This window comes from Enhydra lutris, unplaced genomic scaffold (genome assembly GCF_002288905.1).
Source record: "Enhydra lutris kenyoni isolate GAN:26980312 unplaced genomic scaffold, ASM228890v2 scaffoldscaffold9, whole genome shotgun sequence".
NCBI lineage: Eukaryota > Metazoa > Chordata > Mammalia > Carnivora > Mustelidae > Enhydra > Enhydra lutris.
The window spans coordinates 10702388-10728188 of NW_019154093.1; the positions used below are offsets into that span (position 1 = coordinate 10702388).

At 44.8% G+C, this 25801-nt stretch overlaps 2 protein-coding genes across 7 annotated transcripts in view; one reads left to right on the forward strand and one right to left on the reverse strand.

The window, feature by feature from the left end:
* LOC111142860 (cyclase associated actin cytoskeleton regulatory protein 1) overlaps window positions 1-16501 on the forward strand; it is a 26545-nt gene extending 10044 nt beyond the window's left edge. For 2 of the 4 annotated variants that reach the window (XM_022496227.1, XM_022496224.1), the window contains exons 2-13: window positions 3916-4040; window positions 4626-4729; window positions 6498-6575; window positions 8323-8466; window positions 8567-8652; window positions 10502-10607; window positions 11828-12005; window positions 13424-13608; window positions 13783-13906; window positions 14150-14232; window positions 14554-14697; window positions 15315-16501. In XM_022496227.1, coding sequence (XP_022351935.1) covers window positions 3929-4040; window positions 4626-4729; window positions 6498-6575; window positions 8323-8466; window positions 8567-8652; window positions 10502-10607; window positions 11828-12005; window positions 13424-13608; window positions 13783-13906; window positions 14150-14232; window positions 14554-14697; window positions 15315-15398 — 1428 coding nt within the window. In that variant the 5' untranslated portion in view covers window positions 3916-3928 and the 3' untranslated portion in view covers window positions 15399-16501. The remainder of the gene's footprint in view (window positions 1-3915; window positions 4041-4625; window positions 4730-6497; window positions 6576-8322; window positions 8467-8566; window positions 8653-10501; window positions 10608-11827; window positions 12006-13423; window positions 13609-13782; window positions 13907-14149; window positions 14233-14553; window positions 14698-15314) is intronic. The other 2 variants (XM_022496228.1, XM_022496226.1) reach the window with 2 other exon arrangements.
* Window positions 16502-16679: 178 nt separating this feature from the next.
* Window positions 16680-25801, reverse strand: part of LOC111143013 (palmitoyl-protein thioesterase 1) — a 25469-nt gene continuing 16347 nt past the window's right edge. For all 3 annotated transcript variants that reach the window (XM_022496418.1, XM_022496420.1, XM_022496419.1), the window contains 4 exons: window positions 21676-21766; window positions 20780-20878; window positions 19472-19543; window positions 16680-18236 (listed from right to left, as the gene is read on the reverse strand). In XM_022496418.1, the coding sequence (XP_022352126.1) occupies window positions 18114-18236; window positions 19472-19543; window positions 20780-20878; window positions 21676-21766 (385 nt within the window). In that variant the 3' untranslated portion in view covers window positions 16680-18113. The remainder of the gene's footprint in view (window positions 18237-19471; window positions 19544-20779; window positions 20879-21675; window positions 21767-25801) is intronic.

The following is a 25801-nucleotide window of genomic DNA, read 5'->3' on the forward strand; positions in this document are numbered from 1 at the left end:
TCACAATATTTATTCTTCCAATCCAGGAGCATGGAACATTTTTCCATTTCTTTGTGTTTTCCTCAATTTCTTTCATGAGTACTTTATAGTTTTCTGTGTATAGATTCTTAGTCTCTTTGGTTAGATTTATTCCTAGGTATCTTATAGTTTTGGGTGCAATTGTAAATGGGATTGACTCCTTAATTTCTAAGACCTGATTTTTGACAATCAGGATGAAGGCTAGGGGATCTTTTCATGAGATAATCAAGATAGAGCCTATGAGAGCCTATGGATTTTGATGACTGGCTAGATTTGCGGGAGTAAGGAACAATATAATTTAGTTAACATGTATGGAATCCTTGCTGTTTTTCAGCACTGATCCAGGACTGCTACATGTACAGTTGACCCTTGAACAACATGGGGGTTGGGGTCCTGACCCCCCAATGCATTTGAAAGTCAGCATATAACTTTTGATTCCCCCCAGATTTACTAATAGCACACTGTTGACTGAAAACCTTAATGATAACATACAGTTGATTAACACATATTTTGTATGTTATATATATATTATACTGTATTCTTATAAGCTAGAGAGAAAATGTTATTAAGAAAATCAAACGCAGAGAAAATGCACTTATAGTACTGTATTATACAGAATTCATATGTAAATGGATAAGTTCAAACCTGTGGTATTCAAGAGTCAAGTGTATTTCCCCTTTATTGTTACTTTAGCCCTTTGGATTTTGTACTGTCGTCTCCACTATACTAATAAGGAAGCTGAGGCTGAGAAAATTTGATAGTACTCATAGTCACAGTGCCTGTAAGTACAGTTATTCAAACCCCCAAACTATCTGACTTCTCTAAAGACCATGCTCTTAACCTCTACACTTTGGTGCTTCATTTTATGCCTGTAAGTACAGTTATTCAAACCCAGGTGTTCCTGGGTTACTAAGTTGGTCAATCAGGTGGTTGATAATAGTGCTGGATTACTGAGCCACTGGGGAGTGAGAGGTGTGGGAGGACGATGAGTTCTTTTTTAGATACTTCAGTTTGAGATGCGTTCTGAACATCCAGGTAGGAATGTCTAGAAGGAAGTTGGATCTAAAATTATAAATTCCAGAAGAGTGGCTTGAGCTAGATATACTTCTCTGGGAGCCATTGGTCTATAGATGGTTGTTGTGGTGCCACTCGGGAAGCAGGCAGAATGGTGCTGCCATAATGCTAGTTGAAGGCTTGGGAGTGGACATGACCACCTGAAGAATGTGAATATGTGTGTGGGGATGGAGAGTGAGATAAGGTGTGTCTTTTGGTCCCTTCAATTTTGGATATTCTTTCCTATAGCATCTCAGATTTCACCCTGCCTCTACCAAAAACAAAAAAACTAAGTACCATTCTCCTGTTTGGTTAATGATAGAATGAGATTACCTATAAATGATAGCTGTATTATCCTTTTACATTCTGTTTAAGTTAGACAGCAAAATTGTAGCTTGTTTAGCAATGAAAGCTTACAAGTCCAAGTGAAATACAGAAAAAAAGGATCCAAAAATCTCATGAAGCTGTATTACTAAGCTTTTAAGATGAGTAAGTGTCCACCAACCCTGGCAGCCATTAGATACACTTCATTGTTTTCCATGTTAACACTAGCCTCAACCTGTAGTATCCATTGTATATGAAGGAATGTGTTTTATAACAGAATGGATGGTATCCTTTTTTTTTTTTTTTTTTTAAGATTTTATTTTTAACAGGGTACCTGGGTGGCTTGGTTAAACATCTGATTCTTGATTTTGGCTGAGGTTATAAGCTCAGGGTCATGAGATTGATCCCTACATCAGGCTCTGTACTGGGTATGAAACCTGCTTGGGATTCTCTCTCTCCCTCTGCCTCCTGCCCGCCCCCCCCCGCTCCCCCCCCACCCCGCCTTGAGAGAGCACACTCTCTCTCTTTTAAAAAATGGGGGAGGGAAAAGAAAAGATTTTATTTATTTATTTTTTAAAGATTTTATTTATTTATTTGACAGATCACAAGCAGGCAGAGAGGCAGGCAGAGAGAGGAGGAAGCAGGCTCCCCGCTCAGCAGAGAGCCCGATGTGGGGCTCGATCCCAGGACCCTGGGATCATGACCTGAGCCGAAGGCAGAGGCTTTAACCCACTGAGCCACCCAGGCACCCCTCTGATTGTCTTTTAAATGACATTCTTGGGGTTCTTGACTGACTCAGTCAGAAGACCATGTGACTCTTGATCCTCAAGGTTGTGAGTTTGAGCCCCACATTGGGGGTAGAGATTATTTAAATAAGTCAAAACAAAACATTCTGTGGTAAGTCGCTAGGCCCAGAGAGACCAGAGCCTTGTACACAGAAAAGAATGGACAGGGATTATATTTTCTTTCTTGGGGTACCTGGGTGGCTCAGTCAATTAAGTGTCTGCCTTCAGCTCAGGTCGTGATCTCAGAGTCCTGGGATCGAGTCCCATGTCGGGCTCCCTGCTCACCGGAGAGTCTGCTTCTCCCTCTCCCTCTGCCTCCCTCCCTCCCCCTGCTGTGCTTGCTCTGTCTCTCTCTCTCTTTCTCTCTCACTCAAATAAATAAAATCTTCAAGAAAAATATACTGTCTTCCTTACTTTGTCTTGTAAATCTGCTTATCTCCTCCTCAGGGAGGACAGTGTGTTAGGTTGAGATCTTCTGACATGTCATTTTTGAGGACATTGTAATTGCTGTGGTCATTTTAGGCAATTTCAAGGGTGTTGAACTCATTCAGCTTAGTAACTGAACTAATTAATGAAGTAGAATCTCTCCTAAGTCAAGGCTTTGACTGAAATTTCACTGACTTATTTTTATGATATCACTTATGGTCTCAAACATTTCATGTGCTCGTGTATTGAAAACATTTAATGATTATTTGTGTGTATAGCATGGGCAACTTTAAGAACACTCATCCCTCTGGAGTTTTGAGATGCTATGCTTTAGGTTCATTAACTTCATAAATACTTACTGAACACCTCCTTGCCAAGCAGTGGCCTAGATGGTAGAGTATAATAGGGAACAAGCCAAAGAAGATCCTTTCTCTGGTAGAGCTTCCTTTCTTAAGGATTTAGACATTGCGTGAGACTAGTTTCAGATAAATTAGTACTTGTGAAAGATCTGAAAAAAGCTCTTCCAGATGTGTCTGTCTTCCTACTTCCAAGTCTAGATCCTGCCATCCTCATTTGTGAAGCCTGGCTCAGTGGCAGCATGTCCATGCTGTCCTTACCTGATTTTTTCCGCTAATACGCTCTTCTCCTTCCTGAAATTCTGTTACTGTATCTGCAACATTCTTACATCACCTTAACATTTTTTTTTCTATTTGTTTGTGTACTTGTCAAGTACCCACTATTAGTCTGTAAGCTATTGAAGGCAAAATAAATACCCTATTTATCGTGGTTTGGGGCATTCTGTAAGTAGGCAGCAGGATGTTGTAGGAAAAAGCACTGAATTTAGAGCCAGAGGACTTAAATTTGAGTGCTGGCTTTCTTATTAACTAGCTGTGTGACTGTAAGCAAGTCATTTAACTTCACTGTAATTAAGTTTACTCTCTCTACAGAATGTAGTAATTAACCTGACATTTCTGAGTAATTGTTGGGAGGCACAAACTGAGGTAATATATGTGACTGTACTTCGTAAATTCTGAATTCTGGCACAAATATTCTGTGGTGTCATAGTAAATATTCAGTAAGTATTTGAATGAATAAATGTTTGCTTTCAGTGAACACCTTTTTCTGAGTCGCTGTCTTGCTTAATGAAGTCTTTATGATTTTGTAAATATATTAGTCTGTTTTTCATCTTGTTTCATTACTAACTGATTCTGTTCAGATTTAGCATCCTCCTCACCCCATGAGTATTTTGTCTTTTCTCCTTAGGTGCTGTGTACTGTTAAAACAACAAGTGACATATGATCTCTTTCAGCAGGTGGTACACAATGGCTGACATGCAAAATCTGGTAGAAAGACTGGAGAGGGCAGTGGGCCGCCTGGAGGCTGTATCCCATGGCTCTGATGTGCACTGTGGGTATGGAGACAGTGCTCCCAAAGGTAAGCAGTATCCAGCCAGCAGAATACTTTGAATGAAGACTCAATGTTTTGGCCTAAAATTTTTCTGTCACAGTATATGCTCACCTACGAAGTTAATGTCCCAAAATGCTTAATCTGCTAAGCTCATCGCTTGTGAACAGATAAGGGAGGAAGTGACTTGTGTAGGCAGGCCTGTGGTTATTTTAACATAAGAACTTCCTGATTGTGTGATACTTCCTGTTCTTTCTTTAGTAAAACCACTCTAGAAGTTGGGCGACAAGTGATAGGAAAATTTCCTCTGTCCAAGAGATTGGCAAATTAGCCGTTTTGCATATGCACCAAATGAATCATAGAATGTTAGCACTAAAGGGGAGCTCAGGGTTTTTTTGTTTGTTTGTTTGTTTAAGTTTTCATTTTATAGATAAAGAAAGTTAGGCTCAGAGAGGAAAAGGAACTTAGGGTCACACAGTCAGTGGTGGTACTGGACTCATGTTCCAGTATTCTGTTTACTCTATTACCTTGCCTCTCCACTTTCATGTGGAATGGCTTTTTAATAAATCATCTTTTTGGTGCAGGACTGATTCTCTGTGGTGTGTCTGTCTTTAGCAGGAGCAGCTCCATATGTGCAAGCATTCGACTCACTGCTTGCTGGTCCTGTGGCAGAGTACCTGAAGATCAGTAAAGAGATTGGGGGAGATGTGCAGAAACATGTAAGGATGTTTTGCCCCTTTTTCCTTCCTTTAAGGACTGGTGGCTGTCTTCAGATCCTATTCCTTCTTGGTTTAAGAGCCCCTTGAGAGGGTCCTGGCTCCTCCTCTTTTACCTTCACTGAGGAGCTCACTCCAGGCACTGGAATAGTTTCTCAAATATTTCCAGGCCTTCAGCTTTTATCACATTTTCTGCGTGGGCTTCTTTTATACTGAAGACTTGCTTGGTGCATAAAATATGGCTTGGCGGGGCACCTGGGTGGCTCAGTCACTTAAGCATCCGGCTCTTGATTTCAGCTCAGGTCATGGTCTTGGGGTCGTGGGATCTAGCCCCGCATTAGGCCCCATGCTCAGTGAGGAATCTGCTTGAGATTCTTTCTCCCCTTCTCCCCTCCCCCCACATGTGTACAATAAATAAATAAGATCTGTTAAAAAAAATAAAATATGGCTTGGTTTATCTTACAGTGAGAATATTCTCCCATTCTGATCCCAACATGTTGCTACTTTTTTTTTTTTGAAAGATTTTATTTATTTATTTAGAGCAAGATACAGTGAGAGAGGGAACACAAGCAGGGAGAGTGGGAGAGGGAGAAGCAGGCTTCCCACTGAGCAGGGAGCTCAAAGTGGGGCTCGATCCCAGGACCCTGGGATCATGACCAGAACCGAAAGCAGATGCTTAATGACTGAGCCACCCAGGCAGCCCCACCAGCATGTTATATAACCAAGCCTAGGGTGGCTTACTCAAAGAAATCATAGTCATGACTTAGCATTTATAAAGCTATGCATGATAGTTATTAGTTATGCTAATGTGGTTATTTTCACACTTAGCTCACAGCAAGAATGTGAAGTAGGCAGTGACAGGTGCCTCTCCACCCACCTTGCTTCATGTGCTGCCACCTCCATCGTCACCACCCCCACACCTAGATAATGTTTTGAATCTCTTTTTGGGACCCAAAATCTTTCTGCTAGTCCTCTGTAATCTCTGTAAGCAATAACCATGTTTAGGATCTTCCTGACCCTTTAGCAAGACTGGTTGCTTGATCTTTGGAAGATCTATTTTGAGTCTTTCATGTACCATCTGTTGGCAGTGGTGTTAGCACTTGTGAGTGGGACTGGGACTTAGATACAGGAGTGGGGGCTTACATTTTTACTTTATACAGTATGTAACATTTGCAAAGACTTAAAACCATGTATCACTTGTATGTTCTAAAAACACAAATCTAGAAAAAATAGGTTACCTTATTTGAATTTTTGTGTTTAGATAGTGGTTATAGCCTCATATTTCTTAAACTCTCTTGACTATGACTATCAGTAAGAAATACGTATTTAATCTGAATGGGTTATGACCTAGCCTTTGAGAAATAGCTTTAACCTAAAGAAGTAAATACCTTGAGAATTCAGGCATAAATTTGGCCTTTGCCTTTACTTCAGCCTCAAGTTTTTGAGAAAAGAGCTTTTTTGGTGATGAGAGGCAGGAGGGATTTTTCAGTGCACTTCATACTGCACTGCATGTACATTTGCTAACTGATTTCATCTAAGGCTAACCCTGATTATCTTCACTTCCTGGCTGTGTATCCCTGATGAGTTCCAACAAGAACAGCGGTATGTTTAATTTTCCTGTCACTCCCTGGAATCTGGAGTACCTGAGGAAGGCAACAGGATGTGCCTAGGTTGCTACCAGAGTACGTGGAAGTGGAGGTTCCAGGTTATTCTTATCAGGACCCTCTCCAGTTGTAATGTGTCATTGATAAGCGATTCTTCTTTCTGGCAGGCGGAGATGGTCCACACAGGTCTGAAGTTGGAGCGAGCTCTCTTGGTTACAGCCTCTCAGTGTCAGCAGCCGGCAGGTGTAAGTTCACTGCTAGTTGGTTTCCTTGTGGTTTGATGCTCAGGACAATTGAGAGGTTTCTGCTGTATCACAACATGCTAAAATAGACCTTCCAGGCCCGTGTACGTTCACACCAAGTCCCAGAATAGTCAGACTTAAAGTGCATGAGAATGTGTCATTGAGTAGTTATCGGACTCTACTGGTTTAGGGTTGCTTTTTGTTATTTTTTTTTTTTTTTTCCTGTCATTTTATTTAGGACCATAGTTACTCCTGGACCTTGCTACGTCTCTCAGTGGTCTTTTTTAACCTCTTGGCTGAGGCCAAATTCATTATATTGTCCTCTAAGCTCTTCGGGTCATAGAGGTTCTCTTGCTTCGCTGTGGCTGGGCTTTAACAATGCTACTGTGGAGATCCTAAAACTCCTAAAGTATTGCTTCTCCCCTCCTCCTCCTGTGGTTGGGATTTCCCTTTAAGTTTACTCCTACCTCAAAATTTTATGGTGCTAAGGTATGAAGATCAGTTGGCGAAAATGTGGATTTGAGTTTTGTTCTATTTGTTCTTTCTGCATTTGACTTTCCTAGGCAGAGGGTCAATAAAAGAAATCTTCCTGTTAATGCTGTATGAAAACTCCTGGACCCTCAGCATGCCTAAATAGTGTAAAAATAGTATAAGATAATGTTAAATATATTAGACTCTAATTCTTAATCTCTCTTGAATGGTTAAAGCATTTGTCTTAAACCTTTTCTTGAAACCTACACTTTCAACAACAGATCAGGCAACTGAGACACTGTTAATATTTCCCGCGCTTTAGACTAAGGGTTGATAAACTGAAGTCTCCAGGCCAAATCTGGCCTGCCATCTCTCTTGTAAATGAAAGATTTTTGGAACACAGCCATGCCCATTCTTTCAAGTATTGTCTATTGCTGCTTTACACACTAGAATGGCAGAGTTGAGAAATTGCAGCAGAGACCGTATGTCCTGCAGAGACTGAATATTTACTGTGTGGCTCTTTAGAGAAAGTTTGCTGACTTCTGCTTTAAAGACTGTTTTTCGTGCTAATATCTGAGAATTGAGAAGGATAAAACTGAAAGGATAAAACATGGAAACACCAGATTTATCTATTTTGCTAATAATCTGCCTGTTCAAATGCCAAGCCCCCTAATTGCATTTGATTCAGCAGATCTCTGCTCAGCAGCTGCTGTATGGCTAGCAATGTATTGAGGGCTGTAAGGACTATAAAAGAGGGCTGAGACAAAGCCCTTGTCTTTGAAAAATTAATGAGAAATTTCAAAAAACGTACTCACACGAGTCCATTAATAGTTTTTGCTGATGTGTGATGAGGTGCCAGAATTGGTTATGCTGATAGGAGCTGCTGTAAGTGGCCAATGTGGCTGGGGCAGGAGGGCTGTTCCTCATGAAGCATGGGGAACCATTTGGCTATCTGGAAAAAGAAGAGACCATCATGAATAAAGGCTCAGAAATGAGCTAGTGTCTCTTCTTAGTGGGACAGAAAAGAGACAAGTGGCTGAAATGGTAGAATTTTGTGGTGTAGCTGGAGTATGGGTCCTGATCCTGAAGAACCACCAGATCTAGCCAGAGGAGAGTGAGATGATGAGCAGTATTTTAGCCATATGCAGGATGAATACAGAGTTTATTTGGGTGTTCATTATAGCCCATGAAGAATTCTTGCGTGCAGAATCAGAGTTGACCAATACATAAAGCTTTTACAGAGAGACTAACCTGAATCTTCTCCCACGTCTTTCCCTAGAATAAGCTTTCCGATTTGTTGGCACCCATCTCAGAGCAGATCCAGGAAGTGATAACCTTCCGGGAGAAGAACCGAGGCAGCAAGTTGTTCAATCACTTATCAGCTGTCAGCGAAAGTATCCAGGCCCTGGGTTGGGTGGCTATGGTGAGCAGTGCAGCTTCCATGGGAGGGAATGGATGGAATGAAAGGGTAAGAGAGATGGCTGGGAGAGGCCCTGAGTCACTGACAGCTTCTCTTTCTCTAGGCTCCCAAGCCTGGTCCCTATGTGAAAGAAATGAATGATGCTGCCATGTTTTATACAAACCGAGTCCTCAAGGAGTACAAAGATGTGTAAGTCCAGCCTTTTCTCAAGGGGTCAAGGACAAGCCAGCTGGTTGCTTTCCAGAGTAGCACTTGGGGTTAAGGCTGTTGTGTTGGTTCTGTACCCCAGGGCTGCTTTCTGGAAATTTCAATAGGTACTGGCTCACAGAAGCTGCATTTGCAAGCAGGAAGTGTTTCTGCTGTCACTTCTGCTTTTTCTCTAGAGTTTCTAGAGACCCGTTTAGTCTTCTAAACCTTAACCTTTTCAGATTTAGGAAGTTTCGCGAGGGGTAAAATGGACGAATGCCCTTTATTTTTTTAAAAGATTTTATTTATTGTCAGAGAGGGAGTACAAGCCAGGGTAGCAGCAGGCAGACGGAGAAGCAGGCTCCCCGTGGAGCAGGGAGTGTGATGTGGGGCTAGAGCCCAGAACACTGGGATCATGACCTGAGCCAAAGGCAGATGCTTAACTGACTGAGCCACCCAGGCATCCCAATGAATGCCCTTTAATTTGCCTGTTTAGACAAGGTGGATTTTGTTCCTTTGTTGAGAATTTCTAACTGGCCCTATGCCAAAAGGTTCCGTAAGATTTACTAGGAAATTTACTAGGTAAAGTGAGAGGAAGGCTGTTTTGGCAAAGCACAGGTATCAGGTAAGGGGTAGGGAGTCACTGTATGTCTAACCACATATGTTCATCAGTCCTAACTGACTTCTCTATTGCTAGTTTTGAGTTGGAGTGACAGCATGCAGCTGTGTAATTACCCAAACCCTTCCTTCCATCAATCATTTGTTGAATAACTACTCTGAAGGAATAGCCTTCATGTGTGTGAAATATGTCTCAGAACACCAGGCTTTTCCTTGATCCTTCCAGCAACCTAGAGTTAAGCACTGTAGTGTTTTGATTCACCCCACCATTAAACTCCATGCACTTTACAGTTGAGCAAATTCGGTCTTACGCTAAATAGCCATAAAGTCGGGGTGCCTGGGTGGCTCAGTTGTTAAGCATCTGCCTTCAGCTCAGTTCATGATCCCAGGGTCGGAATGGTGTCCCTCATCGGGCTCCCTGCCCTCAGGAAGTCTGATTTTCCCTCTCCCACTCCCCCTGCTTGTGTTTCCTCTCTTGTTGTATCTCTGTCAAATAAATAAATAAAATATTTAAAAAAAATAGTCATAGAGTCTTCCAGCTAATATAGAAGAGGGGAGACTTGGACTATAGTGCAGTGCTCTTTCTATAATTTTATGATGATTATTTCTTCCAGGAAGGGTTTAGATTTTTGGTGGGAGGGACGTAAAGCACTGTGCTATAGAGCATTTGAGTTTCTTGAAGTCCTGGAGTTCCACAGTGATGCCTGAATAACCTCCTCTCCACTACAGCTTCATGTGCAGAATGTCTGCTTTTATTAGTTTTATATATTATGTTCTGCTTAAGGTCTGCTTGGAAAAAACAGTTTTGCTATACTTAAAAAAGTTGGAGGAATACTGCTATAAGAGATAGGAAGAGATATGATCTGCAGTCCCTATCCTAATGGACTGTAGTCTAATTAGGGTAATAAAATAGGTTAAAAAAATAGTAAAGCTCAGTTTTTTTTTTTTAAAGATTTTGTTTATTTGATAGAGGGAGAAGCAGACTCCTCCATGAGCAGAGAGCCCAATGTGGGGCCCAATCCCAGGACCCTGAGATCATGACCTGAGCCAAAGGCAGATGCTTCACCAACTGAGCCACCCAGGCGCCCCATAAAGCTCAGTTATGTTAGAAAAGCTGCCATAGAGCAGAGCCACACTACAGCCAAGACATGAGCTCATAGATGGGAGGGCTTCTGGAATCACTATTATAATGTACCCTGGCCATCTGTGATGAGTTCTTCTTTAATTCTCCCAGCGATAAGAAGCATGTGGATTGGGTCAAAGCTTACTTGAGTATATGGACAGAGCTACAGGCTTACATTAAGGAGTTCCATACCACTGGACTGTCCTGGAGCAAAACGGTTAGTGAGTCTTCCCTCCCTCCTTCTATCCCTTCGGGACAGGGTCCACAATTTTCTTTTATTTTGTTGCTTCCAAGGTCCAAAAAGAAATGCTAGTCTTTTCAGTGGCGAGTAGAAAGAAAAAGGAGGGGGAGGGGAAAAAAGAAGAGTACAGAAAACAAGGATCAGAGAAGTGTTTAGTTCTATTCATTTTCATTACACATGGGTCAGAGGTTGTGGTCATGCTAGAGGGCCAGAAGAATGAGTTACATTATCCCAGCCCTCTAGAAGCTTAGAAATTGAAATATAAAAATCCTAAGTACAAATCACCAAGCTAAATGCTGTACTAAAGATACAGAGTACAGAGTAGAAGGAAGAGTGAGTCTCACTGGAAGAGATTGTACTTTGAACAGGTGTACTCTGATCCGAGACTTTTTTCAAGTATAGAACAGTGAGAAGTGAGAGAAACGGGGATACTAGCAAATAGCAAAGCTTAAACAGAGTACATGTAACATGTAGAGTGAATGTAGAGATTGGTCATCTCTGTCTTCAGTAAGGAGAGAGTCAGATTTTTAGGAGAAAAGGCTGAAAAGGAGCATTGATTATGACTCTTAGACTTAGTAATAGGTGATAAGTGCCTATTACAGGTATTTGAGCAAGAGAGTGATAATGATCAGACTTGTCCTTAAGAGAGTCTGAGTGTATAGGTTAGGGATAAGGGCTCATGCTCAGACTGTGGAAGTGCTCTCATGGGGCTCGTGGGTGGTGCAGAAAAACTTGCAGGAGCTATAACCAAGGTAATAGAAAGATTTGATGGAATTGAGGGGGTTGCAGGGCTCCAGAAAATTGAATAGTCAAGCTTGGATGGCAGCATCTTTTACTGAAATAGAATCGAGGAGGTGATTGTATAGGTAGGGGAGCAGGCGGAAGATGATGACATCAGTCTTGGCCTCATTGAGGCTGAGGTACTGGTGACATACCTAAGTCAATTTGCACAGCTGGCTTAGAACTGGAATTAGAGGCCAAAGGAACAGTGGGAAAGTTGAAAAATGGAGCTGGGTTGGGTCCCTGGAAAAGGTTAAGAGGGAATAAAGCGATGTTGGGTGTGGCTAGGGAGCATGAATCAAAGCATTGAAGGCTCCAGTGGGTACCCCATGTCCTTGATTACATGTAGACCCTATTTGGGAAGGGTACAGAGGGGAAGAGAGGATGGCTATGTTAACCTGCCTTTATTGTTCTAGGGGCCTGTGGCAAAAGAACTGAGTGGATTGCCATCTGGACCCTCTGCCGGATCGGGTCCCCCTCCTCCCCCACCAGGCCCACCTCCCCCACCAGTCCCCGTCAGTTCAGACTCAGATGAGTCTGCTTCCCGCTCAGCACTGTTTGCGCAGATTAATCAGGGGGAGAGCATCACACGTGGTAAGTGAATATTTTGGCAAGAAAAGTTGGTACAGTAAGTTCTTTGGGCCAGATCTTACCAGCTAGAGACCTGACAGCTGATAAACCAGAATCCTGGTTTGTGTATGGGAGATTCCATTTGGGGTGTCACTGTCCTTCAGGTTACCCAAAGGGACCTCAAACCTGGCTTAAATGGAAACTGAAATGAGTGATGATTACAGTTGAGGGAACCCTCTGCCCCATAGGAAAGTTATTTAATATTGAGTGGCGTATACAGAGTACCCTGTTGTACCAAGGCATGGTGCTGGCAGTTTACCCTAGAGCCTTTTCTGTGTTACCACATGGTCTCTTTGGGAAGTCACTGAGTGTATATATGTGTGTGTGCATGTGTGCGTGTGTGTGTGGGGGGGGGGTCAGTTAACTAACTCAGAAGATGATTGTTAGTCATGGAAATTTTGCATAAGATTTACCAATGTTGGTATAGAGAAACTAGACACCCTTATACACAGCAGGCAGAAGACTAAATTATACAGCCCTCTTCTAGGAATCTACCTATAAAAATATCTAAAATAAAAAACAAGTATTATATAGTATTATTTGTAGTAGCTAAAAATGGTATAACAACCTAAATATCCAGCAGTAAGAGAAATGGTTAACTGTGGTGTGTCCTTTTAATAAGATATTATGCAGCCATTAAGTCTTTTTCTGCAGCCAACTGTGCAGTGTTGAAGAAGACGTCTAGTATAGCCACAAGGAGTGGTGGGGCTGAAAGGGCCAGTCCGTATTGGTTATTTACGTTGGGCCATATTAAAAAGCAAGGAATGTATCAGCCTGCAAGAGGTGATTATGGAATTTTTTTCCTTAAAAAGAAACAAAAAAGAAATTTTTATAAACTATAGGTTAACATGAGAAAATTTTTATGTGTTAACTGGTTAAACCAGACTTGTTAACAATGTGTATGGTTATAACCAAATACAAAACTTCTATCAGTAGGAAAACTCGTGGGATGAGATTTCAAATGCAGATACTGGGTAGGAGGTGTGGTAGGTCAGTTGTGGGTGAGGTTTCTTTCTTTTTCCCAAATTTTTTTTACTATCATGTATTACTTTTCTTTTGTGCTTTAAAAACTCTACATATATTATGAATATATATTTGGTAAGTGTCTTTCAAGATCTTCTTCTGTGCATTCACATACCCAATCCTTTCATATCCACACATTCCATGTTTGTTTGTTTTTTTAATGGAACTGTATAATTGAATGTTGGGGTAGAAGGGAAATTCTAAAAGCACTTCCCCAAAACTGACTGTGAGAGAACATCTTCAAGGGCTTGGCTTTTGGCTTTAAAGTTTTTGTTAACACTGAGAGCAGAAGTTGGTTATTGCCTTAGCCCAAAACCATGATATGAAGGACAGGCCCAAGGTAGCTGTTGTTCCTACAGCCCTGAAACATGTGTCTGACGACATGAAGACTCACAGGAACCCTGCCCTGAAGGCTCAGAGCGGTCCGGTACGAAGTGGCCCCAAACCGTTCTCTGCACCTAAACCAGGAGTCAGCCCATCCTCCAAACCAACCACAAAGAAGGAGCCAGCTGTACTGGAACTGGAGGGCAAGAAGTGGAGAGTGGTGAGTTAAAAATGCCAGAAGGAGCCAGAAGTGGGGACAGGGGATTTAAACAGAGCACAGCCAAACAGTGCAGGGTTCTGTCTTAGATTCCAAGAACAGAACTTTGGGGCAGCTTGTTTTGGGGGGTAGGGTGTATTAGTGATGGGATTCCTGAAAGGGGTATTTCTTAAACAGGAAAATCAGGAGAACATTCCCAACCTGGTGATTGATGACACAGAGCTGAAACAGGTGGCTTACATATACAAGTGTGTCAACACGACATTGCAAATCAAGGGCAAAATAAACTCCATTACAGTAGGTGAGTTTTTGTCATTGTCCTAGGCAGGCTCTGTCCGAATGCTGAGAGGGCTGGAATCATGCCTACCCTATTCCTAAAGATTGTTAAATTTATTACAGTAGCTTCCTTTAAAGTTACTCTGTTGATGGGGCGCCTGGGTGGCTCACTTAAGTGTCCAGCTCTTGATCTCAACTCAGTCTTCATCTCGGGGTTGTGAGTTCAAGCCTCGTGAAAATGTTACACTGTTGATCTGCTCCCTTCTAGATAACTGTAAGAAACTCGGTCTGGTGTTCGATGATGTGGTGGGCATTGTGGAGATAATCAATAGCAGGGATGTCAAAGTTCAGGTAACTTGATATCTTGGCTCCTTCCTTTGGTCCCTGAGGAATTAATTGAAAGACATGGCTGACCCACAGATGTTGTTGTGCTGGGAATTTGATTCTACGGAGTCTGTAAGCTGAGCTGCTTTGGTGGCAGGAAAGGAGTTGGCTCTTAGAGTGAGCCCTTTCCAGCCCCCATCCCAGCCCACCTCCAGTATCCAGTATCTGCTGTATACCTGTGAGCTTGCGTGTGATTGCTGAATCGCCTAAAATAGTGAAAGCTTTTTCCTGAAATGTACTATTGCTCTCCTCAGCTACTGGGACTAAGCTTCTTGGTTTCCTCTGTAGGTAATGGGTAAAGTGCCAACCATTTCCATCAACAAAACAGACGGCTGCCATGTCTACCTGAGCAAGAATTCCTTGGATTGCGAGATAGTCAGTGCCAAATCTTCTGAGATGAATGTCCTCATTCCTACAGAAGGCGGTGACTTTGTAAGTTTCTTGATCTCTTGATATGCTCTAAAAACAGGAGGGACTGAAGATTTCTTGCATCAGAGAAAGTTAGTTCATGGCCACTCTGCACTGAGTGGGTCTAGCCTAGCAATACGCACCTCAGACACCCCACCCATGAGTGTGAGGTGGTCTCATGAAGTAGAGCTCCAAAGGAGGTGGCTTTTCCTTCCTTAGGTTGAGCAGACGCTTAGGGTAGTAACAAGGAATGGGACTGAGTCACAGCCCCAAAGGACTGGCACCGTGCAGTATATACGAGAACGTGTATGTGTTCTCATCTGTGCCTCCCAGGTTTGTCTGAGATTGCTGATCCAGTATCAGTGGGGAACACACTCACACCTCTGCCTCTCTGGCCTTGGGGCCGTTGTTCTCACTCCTCCAACGCAGTGCCCCTTTGTTATGTCAGCGGCAGAGGAGCTGGGTCGTAGGAGATGTGTTGCCACTCACACAGCCAGGCTGCTGTAGGTGGTTCGGTCTCGCTCTCAGGACATCCTTCTTGCTCCAAGAGTTTGGTGGAAGCAAGCGTTGGGAGAAGAGTGTAAGATTTAACCTCAATTTATTGTGTAGCTTGGATTTAAACATGGTTTCTTTATTTGCAGAATGAATTCCCAGTCCCTGAGCAGTTCAAGACCCTATGGAATGGGCAGAAATTGGTCACCACAGTGACAGAAATTGCTGGATAAGCGAAGTGCCACCGGGTTCTTTGCCCTCTCCCTCACACCATGGGATAAATCTGTATCAAGACGGTTCTTTTCTAGGTTTCCTCTACCTTTCTGCTCTTCAGCTGCTTCTCTGCTTTGAGAAGCACAGCTACCTGCCTTCACTGAAATATACCTCAGGCTGAGATTTGGGGCGGGAGAGCAGGTCAGTTCATCTTCTGCAGGAAGGTGCGGCTTTTCCCTATCGGCTCAACCACACCACCAGTCCCTCCTTAAGGAACCGCACACCAGCACTGGTGTGTCTAAGCTTTCAGCCTTTGCAGGCTATTTGACCAACAGTCTTTGGGAAGACTAAAGCAGTCCCCGGGGATTAACAGATCAGAATGTTCACACAAGTTCACCTTTTTCTAACAATGAGCGTGAAGGTAGCAGAGGCAGGTGTGATTCTAGCGGGTTCTTCTAACCGAACTAATTTTTCACTATTGACAAGTGAGGCAGGGGTTGTACCTGACCAAAGGCTGAAGCTGGCCAGCTAGCATTCCAAGCAGAATTGTTTCCCATAAGCATTCCTTTCATTCTGCATTCCATCCTGGCTCTGCCTGAACCTGGGAGAGTAGGTTCTCCCATGTCAGCCGCTGTGGCAGTGCCCTGTACCCAGGCCAGTTAAGGGAGTCTTGGCCCCTTCCTTTCACTGGGATCCCTGCCCAGCACCTTCCTACAGAGACGACTTAAACAAGAAAAAAAAACAAAAAAACGGAAAACACACCATTCCAAGGGATCTGGAATTCCTTCCTCCTTCCATGCTGGGTGCCTGTCCTCCACCTTCACTGCCTCCTTTGTCCTGTCATGCTCAACTGCTTTTGGCTTCTGTCCAGGCACCTGAACAAAGGACTAAAATCTCCACTGCAGCCTGGTTTTAGGTCTTATGTAAGAATCTTGCACAGCACTGCTAATGTAAATTACAGTTTTTCTCTCTAGGACACTTACCAAAATAATGCAACTTTTTTGGTGGGAAGAGAGATTGTCCTGTGACTTCTACCCATTTCCTGAGGCCTGTGGAAATAAACCTTTATGTACTTAAAGTTATACAGAAAATAGAATAAAATTAATACCAGACTTGCTTAGTATCTACCTATGATGTTTACTGTACAGAGATGTAAGAATATTTTTTTGAAGTGAACTCTACCTCAGCATGGGGCTCAGAACTCAAAATCCCGAGATCAAGAGTCGCATGTTCTACTGACTGACCCAGCCAGGTGCCCTGAGAGGTATGTAAGTGTATTGAGAAGGAAAAGGACACCAAGGATAAGAAACTAGTCTTTATTTTAGACAGTATCATAAAATTTTTTTCACATTCCCCCCACTTGCTACCCTTAATCCTCATCTTCTAGTTGAGAAATAAGGCTTGAGAGAGGGGAGAGAAAAATCATAAAGCGTAAACTTAGCAGCACTAACAAGGTGCTTCCCTCTGCACAGCTGTCGTCCCTCACATGGGCATTCTGCACAATAGTCTTCCAGGAAGTGTAGATAGGTTTTCTCAGGGTGGAGTAGTGGGAGGCTAAAATGTCCATGCTCACATAGTATGGGAAAACAGTAGCTAAAGGTTAGTTGTTGTTTTTTTTATCGTAACAGGAGTTCTCAGTCCTTAGTATTCTGAGTTGATCTCAGGAGATCAGGAGAAAAGGGGTATGCAGTATTCCCCAAGCTTTCTGAGCAAATAATCCTTTTTTTCATCAAATACATCAGAAATAGTTTTGAGTGTACTCTAAATAGTTTTTTGAGATGGGGAGTTAGAAAGCCTGATCTCTTTCCATTCTTCCATTGTCTGCTAACACCAGCAGCACAGTGACTCTAGAATGTAGACCACTGGCCACACGGAAAAAGGGACAGGTTAGTCAAGGATGGAGTGGAAGGGACCAGCTGTGTCCTCACTTATCGTTTCTGCTTGTACATTGTTCAGCTGAGGTGTAGTTGACATACAGTGTTCTGTCCACTTGAACATTTGTCTTCATTTCCCCAAGTTAAGCAAGATGTACTCCATCCCCCACCCGCCGCCACCTTAAGCAATCCAGTTGGGTGCTACTCCCCCCCCCCCTTTTGTGACAGAGCAACTAATTTATCACTACCTGATGAGACAAGAGTGCTACTGAGACAAGATGGTGGCCCAGCAGAAGATGTCAATGCTAACGCACCACAGGAGACAACATACTGAGAAAAGAGGGTAGCCTCAAGGAATTACACAGAAACACCATCTAAACAATACTTTCACAAGCACTGGTTGGCTCTCCACCAGCAAAACTGAGCAAGCATTTATGGTCCCCTCAGGCCTGGATACTGGCTGCCTCTTGGCTTGAAACGTGGCTAGGCTTTCCTGAAAAAGGTGTCTGCCCTTAAACTCTAATTGCTTTAGCTTCAGACTCTTCTGGGCACAGTTCTGACACTGATCAGCAGCAGACTTGCCTAAGACAGCCTGACCACATTGAGGGATTGTAAAATAATCTCCATGCATGGTTATTAACTAATTAAACTTGCATTCAACACCATATGCTGATAGGAGGAGGCAAAGGATAAGATTCGAATCTTAGATCTTTCTGAGCAGGGCGTATTAGGTGATAACCAGAGGGAAGGATTAGTTGCAAGCTGGATGTGAGCTCAGGCTTAGGCATGAAGGGAACGCTCTCCTACTGGTGTATAGAAGCGCTAGGGGCTCCCTGAGCTCTGGGGCAGACTACAAGGGTTTCACTCCAGGAAGGGTATGATGTGAGCATAAAACCATTCTTGAGACAGTTGAAGATGGTCCCCTTCCACAGCCAGGAACACGAGCTGTCCTGCATTGTCCATTTCCTTTAGCCCCAGGCGGTCCTGCAGACAGGAAGATCATAATTAAGAGGCTTCACGAAAAATTAACAGTTGTAAAGAAACAATGTTCATTTGAGATACGTGCTCAAAAGTGTAGTCTTTTCCCGGAGTAGCAAAATTTAGGTGTTAACACTGTTGAAATTGCTAAAAAGGATACCTCCCTGTTTTCTTCCTGAGCATTCAAAACATAGATATAATTGAGATTGTTGTCTACAGAGTTCTATATTCAGCTTTCTGAAAAGTTTCCTAAAGCTTCTGGAGGACCACCTGTGTGGGTGGGCAGGCCACAGACAAAACTGCCTCAAAATGTCAGTCAAGTGAGACTGAGCCAAAAACAGAAAAAGCTGAAAACATCTAACCCTTCAAGAACACACCTCACTTTTCATATCCTGGCACTACCCACAGTGGCACAGAACAAACATGGCTGGGAGGATGAGCAGCTGACAGAGCCGGAGTGTTGCTTCTGCTGCAGCTACCATCAGTTTGACTTGGACGAGAGGGAAGTTCTTAGCTGTAATTTCCAAAACTCAACAGACCTGAGCTTCCCTTTCCTTTGAGCTCACCCAAGCTGGGCCACCAAATGCTGGAGATAAGCCAAGAGAGGAGACAACTGGCCCACGAAATTACTCAGGAGAATTCTTGTAGAAGGCAAGTGGTGCACATAGCACTTGTGCCTTTTGGGAGGGTCCAGTTCCAATATCCGTTCCCTGGAGTGCGGAAGGTCCCAGAATTAGAGGTAGTGAAATGGTGCAACCTCTGCTGGAGAAACAGGGCCTACCGCGCTCCCCCCAGGCCCCTGCAGGAGGCGCTCCCCTCACCAGTGCTCTAATTTAAAAACAGGACTTCACATCTGTTCATGTTTTAAAGTTAACACCTCTCCTATGTGTTCACGATGCACGGGGGCTTCTTGGCTTTGCAGTCTGCATGTCAGCAAAGGAAGCCAGTTCTAAACCTTTTCATCAGCAGGCAGAAACTGGAGATGAGGTGATCTTTGTACATACGGAAAGCCATGAGGTCCAGGTCCTTCATCCTTCAGGATGTACACTAATATAACCCAGCGCCCGAGACACTGGGGTCACAATCAGCACCCTCACCGGCCTCACCCATATTAGACCAAGTCACGGGCCTCCAAGCACCCACTGCTCTGCGGCATACAGGACAGCCTCTATCACCAAAGAATCGAGCAGCTTTGGGAACCAGGAGCTGAAAAAGACAGCACCTCTCTCCTCTCTGGTTACCTGTGTGTACAGACTGGTCTCCTGCAAGGGGATGGTTTCCTTGGCTTGGCCACTCCTGTAAAACCCGAACCACTGCAGGAGAGGAGGGCAAACGAAGATCAGACACAAGAGCACATATTGTCAAGTTAAGACTGCCAACAAACAGCATCACCAAGCTGTAGCAAAGAGTGAAAACAGAGTATGTCTTGAGTCATCTCTTTTTAAGGGTAGATCCTGAGGGATGAGTTAATCTTTCCAAAGCGCTTTCCAATTCCGCAGAATTCCTGTTTCCTACAGTGAGCACCTACGCTATGAAAATCCTTGTGCTATATCTGACATTGAAGATAAATATATATGTGGTCCCTGTTTTCTACAACTCTGGTCTGGTGAGGCAAAGAAACAACTGTTTAGCACAGGGATCAGCCAACTTTTCTGTAAAAGCCAGATACAAAATAGCTTAGGCTTTAAGGGCCACATGAGTGTAACTCCCTAGGGCTGCCCTTCTAAACAAAAGCAGCCACACACAATATATAAAAAATGAATATGGCTTTCAAAAAGGTAAAAAATGAATATGGCTCTATTTCAATGAAATTTCACTTATGGACCTTGAAATTTGAATTCATATAACCTTTGTCATCAGATATTCTTTTGGTTTCTTTCTAACCATTAAAAAATGGTTCACGGGCCCTGCAAAAGCAGATGGCAGGCCGATCAGGCTGTCCCTGATGGCCTGACATAATGTGATGATTTTGCAAAAGAGGGAGCAAAGTCTGCTTGGACTAGGGATGACATCCTGGATGGAAGAAGTGACGTTTGAGCTTGGCCTTGACAGATGAACTTTAGCTTGTCAGGTGGAAAAGCCCAGGGAAGGGCACTCTAGAGACTGAAAAGCATGAACAAAAGCACTAAGAGTAAAAACACATGCCAAGTCTGGTGCATTTCAAGACTTCATCCTAGAGTATACGTATGAAGTGGGACATGAAGGAAGATTAAGTTGGAAAGGTAGGTCAAGGCGGACGTTAAATGCCAAGCTCAGGGATTTACAGACTGGGCTGATGGCTTGGGTCACAGGTCTCCTGGATAATGTGGTAAAAGTTAGAGACCCTTCCTCAGACAATGCCACTACATAATTTTGCAAACAATTTCAGGTGTTGGGGGGGTGTTATAGCCCCAAGTGTCCCATTTGTAGACCTCGAGCAAAGAAGCCCTGCTCTACACAGAAGGTGGAGGAAGGGACTGAAGGTTTCTCCCCAGCAGGTGGCTGTATTGTAATGCCATTTACTCCTTTGGTCTCCCGGTGTGGTGTGGCCTACCGGCACAGCATCTCACCTCAGAGTCCACAGGGTCCACAATGGAATCATTGAGAAACTTGACCATCACAAACTTCTTCAAGGCCATCAGGTTCTTCTTGTAGGACTCATTGACTCCCTGGAAGAAAGCCAGTAGTAGTTCAGGGACAATACCGTCAGATTCCAGCAGGGATGTTAAAGCCTTTCAGTGCTCTGGCCTCCCCAACCCTGGGCCACCGTATTTCCTCCCCATGATAATGGGTTGGTTTTCCAGCTCCTGGCCCAGAATATACCTTGTAAGCCTTTTCTTACCATCCTATCTAACTGGCAATGCCCCCACCAACCATAGTCTATCACTCCATAGGCATCCGTCACATAGGTTAAAGGCGACCACCCAGAGAGAGCCAAGGCAAAATGAGAAACCGCACATTCTGAGTGGTTCTGCTATAACACTTCCGTTTCTTCCACACCAACTCAAGTTTTGTTTTAAAAAACAAAACAAAACAAAAAAACCCTGCAGATGGGCCCAATACAAATTGGTCACTGAGTTTACCAGAATCCCACAAACCAAACCAAGCTTGTGCCTGGGACATGTTCAGTCCCCTCTGCCATCTCTCTTCTACGTAAATCTCACTTCTGAGAAAATCTGACCCCCAAGGGACCCACGAGGAAGGCTGCCCTCAGTAAGACAGCCACTGTGACGCTCCTTTTAAGCCAGCCAGCAACCTACTGAGCTTACCCTGCTTCTTCAACGCAAGGCAAGGAAAAGGACCTACGGGAAGAAAGCCAAATGAATTCCAGCTTTCCTAAAAGGAACTTCTGTTCCCCAGGGTGTGTGTCCAGGATATTCTGGGTAAACGGTCACAGCTCATCTGCGTGCGGCGCCCCCAAAGCAACCTGAACGCACAGCAACAGCAGCCTGGGATAGGAGCTTACCCTCTCCTGATTAATATCTGCCAAGAAGATGCTGTGGTTGCGGTACATGTCCTCCTTGACCGGGTCGTGCCAGTATTCCGCTTGTACCAGGCTGCAGGAAGAAGGAATGAATGAAGGTGACGGAGCCACGTGGCAGTCAGCACGCTGGGGGCACACCCCTGTGTGTGCATGTGCACATTGTGCACTAAGAGACTTCAAAGGGACAAAAAATCAAGAGCCACCACGTCCCCGGCCTTGACCTTAAATAGGGCAAACAAGACTTCTACTTACGACACAGTTCGTTAAGGACACACCCGAGACAGGAGAGTGCTATGCAGCACAGTACAGTCCCACAGGTTTGGGAAAAGGACTCATCGGTATCTGTTCCCCCAGGGACTTGAGCCTTCCTTATCAAACTTCCGCCTCCGGGTCACCGTGGCCCATGCTGTCCCCACCCAAAGCCCCCCTGCTTCCCCCTCCGCTGCTTCCTATTCAGGTATCTGCAAAGACTCAGCTCAGCTATCACCACCTCCGCATCTAGCCATCCCTCTCTTCACCCATCTGGCAGTCCTCAGGCTCGGAGGGAGGTCTACCCCTTCAATCCCAGAGCATTCCTCCTATTGTTGAATGAGGATACTAGTTTTCAGGATTCTGGAAGGTCATAGATTTTTAAGGACAAAAGGCGGGGATCTGGCGTTTATACTATTATTTCAGACAGGTGTTCACATGCTTCTACTTTCTCCCCAGTCTCTCTGCTCCCCCTATCCTCCCCTCCCTTCCCTCGGGGGCCCTTCCCCATCAAAACTGAGCCCTTCCCAAGTCCTCCCAGCTGGCACCTCCACAGTTCCGAGTAGCTCCTGCAACCACACAGCGGCATTTCCACTAAGAGAAAGTGGACCGGCTGGCGGAAGACCTCTGGGGGAAGGAGGAGTCGGAACACGGGTGGGACTCTCTAGCCCAGGCTGGCAGGGGAGAGAAGAAACGTTTTTACAAGAGGCGCTCCCCAGCCTGAGTGGAAGAGCGGCCCTCAGGTGGTGGTCCAGAAAGCTCCACTCAGCAGGGCAGGATGGCATAAAGGCCCAGAGGAACCAGCTACAGTAGAGAGGTCAGAGCTCCTCACGTCCAGGGCAGGTGCACCCGAGGTCAAAAGAGGCCGAGGTTCCGGCTCTCTGCTCGGCAGGGAGCCTGCTTCTTCCTCTCTCTCTCTCTCTCTCTCTCTCTCTCTCTCTGCCTACTTGTGATCTCTGTCAAATAAATTTAAAAAAAAAAATCTAAAAAAAAAAAAAAGAGGCCACGGTCAGCCTGCTGGTGGTCACAGGAACATTCGATCATCTGTTTATAAATGTATTTGAAAGATTTCAGTGTTTAGTTTCACTGATTTTGTCAAAATGTGATGAACTCTGACCATTTATAAGATACTGACATTGCCACTGGTCTTGTGCTTGCGTTCTAGCCCTGCTGTCGCTCACTGGGGGCGAGCTGACTCCCTGGTTCTCCCCCCGGGGACAACAAGCTCCTTGAGCAGCGACACGCAGGCACACGGCAGATGCTTAGCAGGAAGGCTCCGCCGAGTGGCAGGGCCCGGTGCAGGATGCCAGACAGGCTCTGAAAGAAGTGGCTGGCACTGAGGGAGGGGAGGGGTTGTGAGATGTGAGCAGAAGGGAAGGCAGTATGGCTAGGAGAACAAGGGAAGAAGCTTCAGGAGTGGGTGGTCAATAGCGTCAAACGCTCAGAACTGGTGAGCATGGGCCACACACATGGTCACGCAGGTGGCCAAAGTTTCCTCAAAAAATGTTCGGGGAATAAATACAAAGGTCTTTGGATCTTGCCCGACCAGGTTCCGGTGACCCAGAGTTACAGCAGGGAGCCCAACGGCTGAAAACGAAAGCAATAGTCCTGGGGCAACTTTCTGTGTGAAAAGTGCCTCAGAAAGGGCAACAGGAAGAAAGGAAAGGCATTTTGTTTTGTGAGAAGCCTGGTGCACACGGGGCACCTACGGGGAAGGACCTGCGGGTGAGCAGAAGCTGGGAGTGTTAGGCAGCCAGCCAGAGAAGAAACATGGGTCTGTGCTGTTCTCGCCTGGTCACCAGGGCGGGGCCAATTTCAGAGGTTTAGTAACGCTCTCAAAACTGCTCAGTCGTCGGCTCCTGGGTGGCTCAGTGGGTTAAGCATCTGCTTTTGGCTCATCAGGATCCCAGAGTCCTAGGATCCAGCCCCGCAAAGGGCTCCCTGCCCTGCAGGATGTCTCCTTCTCCCTCTCCCTCCTCTGCTCCCCCTGCTTGTGTACGAGCTATCCTGCTGGCTCTCTCTCTGACAAATAAATAAATCAATAAATCTTTAAAAAAACAAAAAACAACTACCCAGCCACATCAACGGTGACTCAGTCAGTTAAGCATCCCTTAATGCCTGGTTTCGGCTCAGGTCGTTATCTCAGGATTGTGGGCTTGAGACGCACATGGGGCTCCATGGGCAGTCTGCTTGGGATTCTCCCTCTGCCCCTCCCCCTGCTTGCTTGTGGGCACCTACTCTAAATACATAAATACGTAAATACATAAATAAAAGCTTAAAAAAAAAGACACAGTTGTAGACAAGGTAAGACAGGAGCCTAAATTTGCCCAAGTCCACACACTTTCCAATGCAGCCCGCTCAAGAGGCAATCAGCTCCCCAGAAACCAGAGCCTTTACCCCTGAGGCCTGCTGCAGCCCCTGTGGCTTAGACAGCACTTACTGGGCCTATTCTAAGCATTTTACACACATTAACCTATTTAATCCTGAAAAGAATTCCATCAGGAAGGCACTATTATTAGCCTTCTGTTTACAAATGGGGCAACCATGCCCAGAGTGATTAAGTAGCTTGTCCTCAGTCACTCTGCTGGGAGCAAACAGAGCCTGAATGGCCTAGGCAGCCCTAGGGGCCCTGCTCTCCACCACCACATGTACCACCCCCACCCCCTGCCTCTGTGGACCGCGTGGCGCCCACAGCACCAGCTTCACAACATGAAGCCCTGTGCTGGAGTCACGGGCACTCGTCTCTCGGAGCTGGATTCTTTCCAGGGTTATCAGGAAAATTAGGTATCAACCATAAAGCTCACTAACGTGTCCCTTCATGGCACAAATTCTGCAGAGGTTACTGCTGTTGGGCCCGTCACCACTCTATTCTGTCCCTCGTGGCCCTGGCTCCAAACCCAGCCGCTGCTGGTACCATCTGCACAGGGAAATGCTGTTCCAAGTCCTGGAGGGACAGGAACAGCAGCCTGACGGGGAGGAAAGGAAATGCAGAAGCACAGGTGTCAAGGCGATGGCCGAACCTTAAGCCATTCTAACCTAAATCACAACATGATTTTTGGTGGAATCTGACAAACTAATTCTAAACTCCAGATGAAACAATAAAAGTCCAAGACCAGCCCAGACTTGAAGCAGAGCCTCCCAAAAGTAGCACAGTAACTAAAGCAGCGTGCGCGAGGCGGGGAGACAAATACGTGAATGGAACGGACCAGCAGCCCGGAAACGGACTCAAGCAGCGAAAACCCCAGGTAGATGAAAAACATGAGAAGCAAAACAAAACTCAAAAATAAATTAGAAGAAAATACGGGATCGGAGAATAGCTTTGTGCTTCAGTCCTGAGGACTGACAACGTGGCCTGAATCCAAATTGGAAGCTGCCGAACCTGCTGCTATTTGGGAAGTACCTAGTGCCCCAAAACCATACACTTAAAAATGACTGAAATGGCAAATTCTGTTTTACACACACACACACACACACACACACACACATATGTTTTACTGCAACTTAAAAAAAAATATGTCCCAAACCAATGAATTATACACACTAAATGACAGAACTGTATGGTATGTGAATTCAATCTCAATAAAACTGCCCCCAAAAAATCTGCTAAAAGATACGCCACAGGCTGGGAGAAGTGAAGTGTAACACACCTAGCAAAGAAAGGCTTAATAATCCTTATACATGGGTGCCTGGGTGGCTCAGTCGTTAAGCGTCTGCCTTTAGCTCAGGTCATGAGCCCAGGGTCCTGGGATCGAGTCCCGCATCAGGCTCTCTGCTCAGCAGGGAGTCTGCTTCCTCCTCTCTCTCTGCCTGCCTCTCTGCCTACTTGTGATCTCTGTCAAATAAAATAAATAAAATCTTA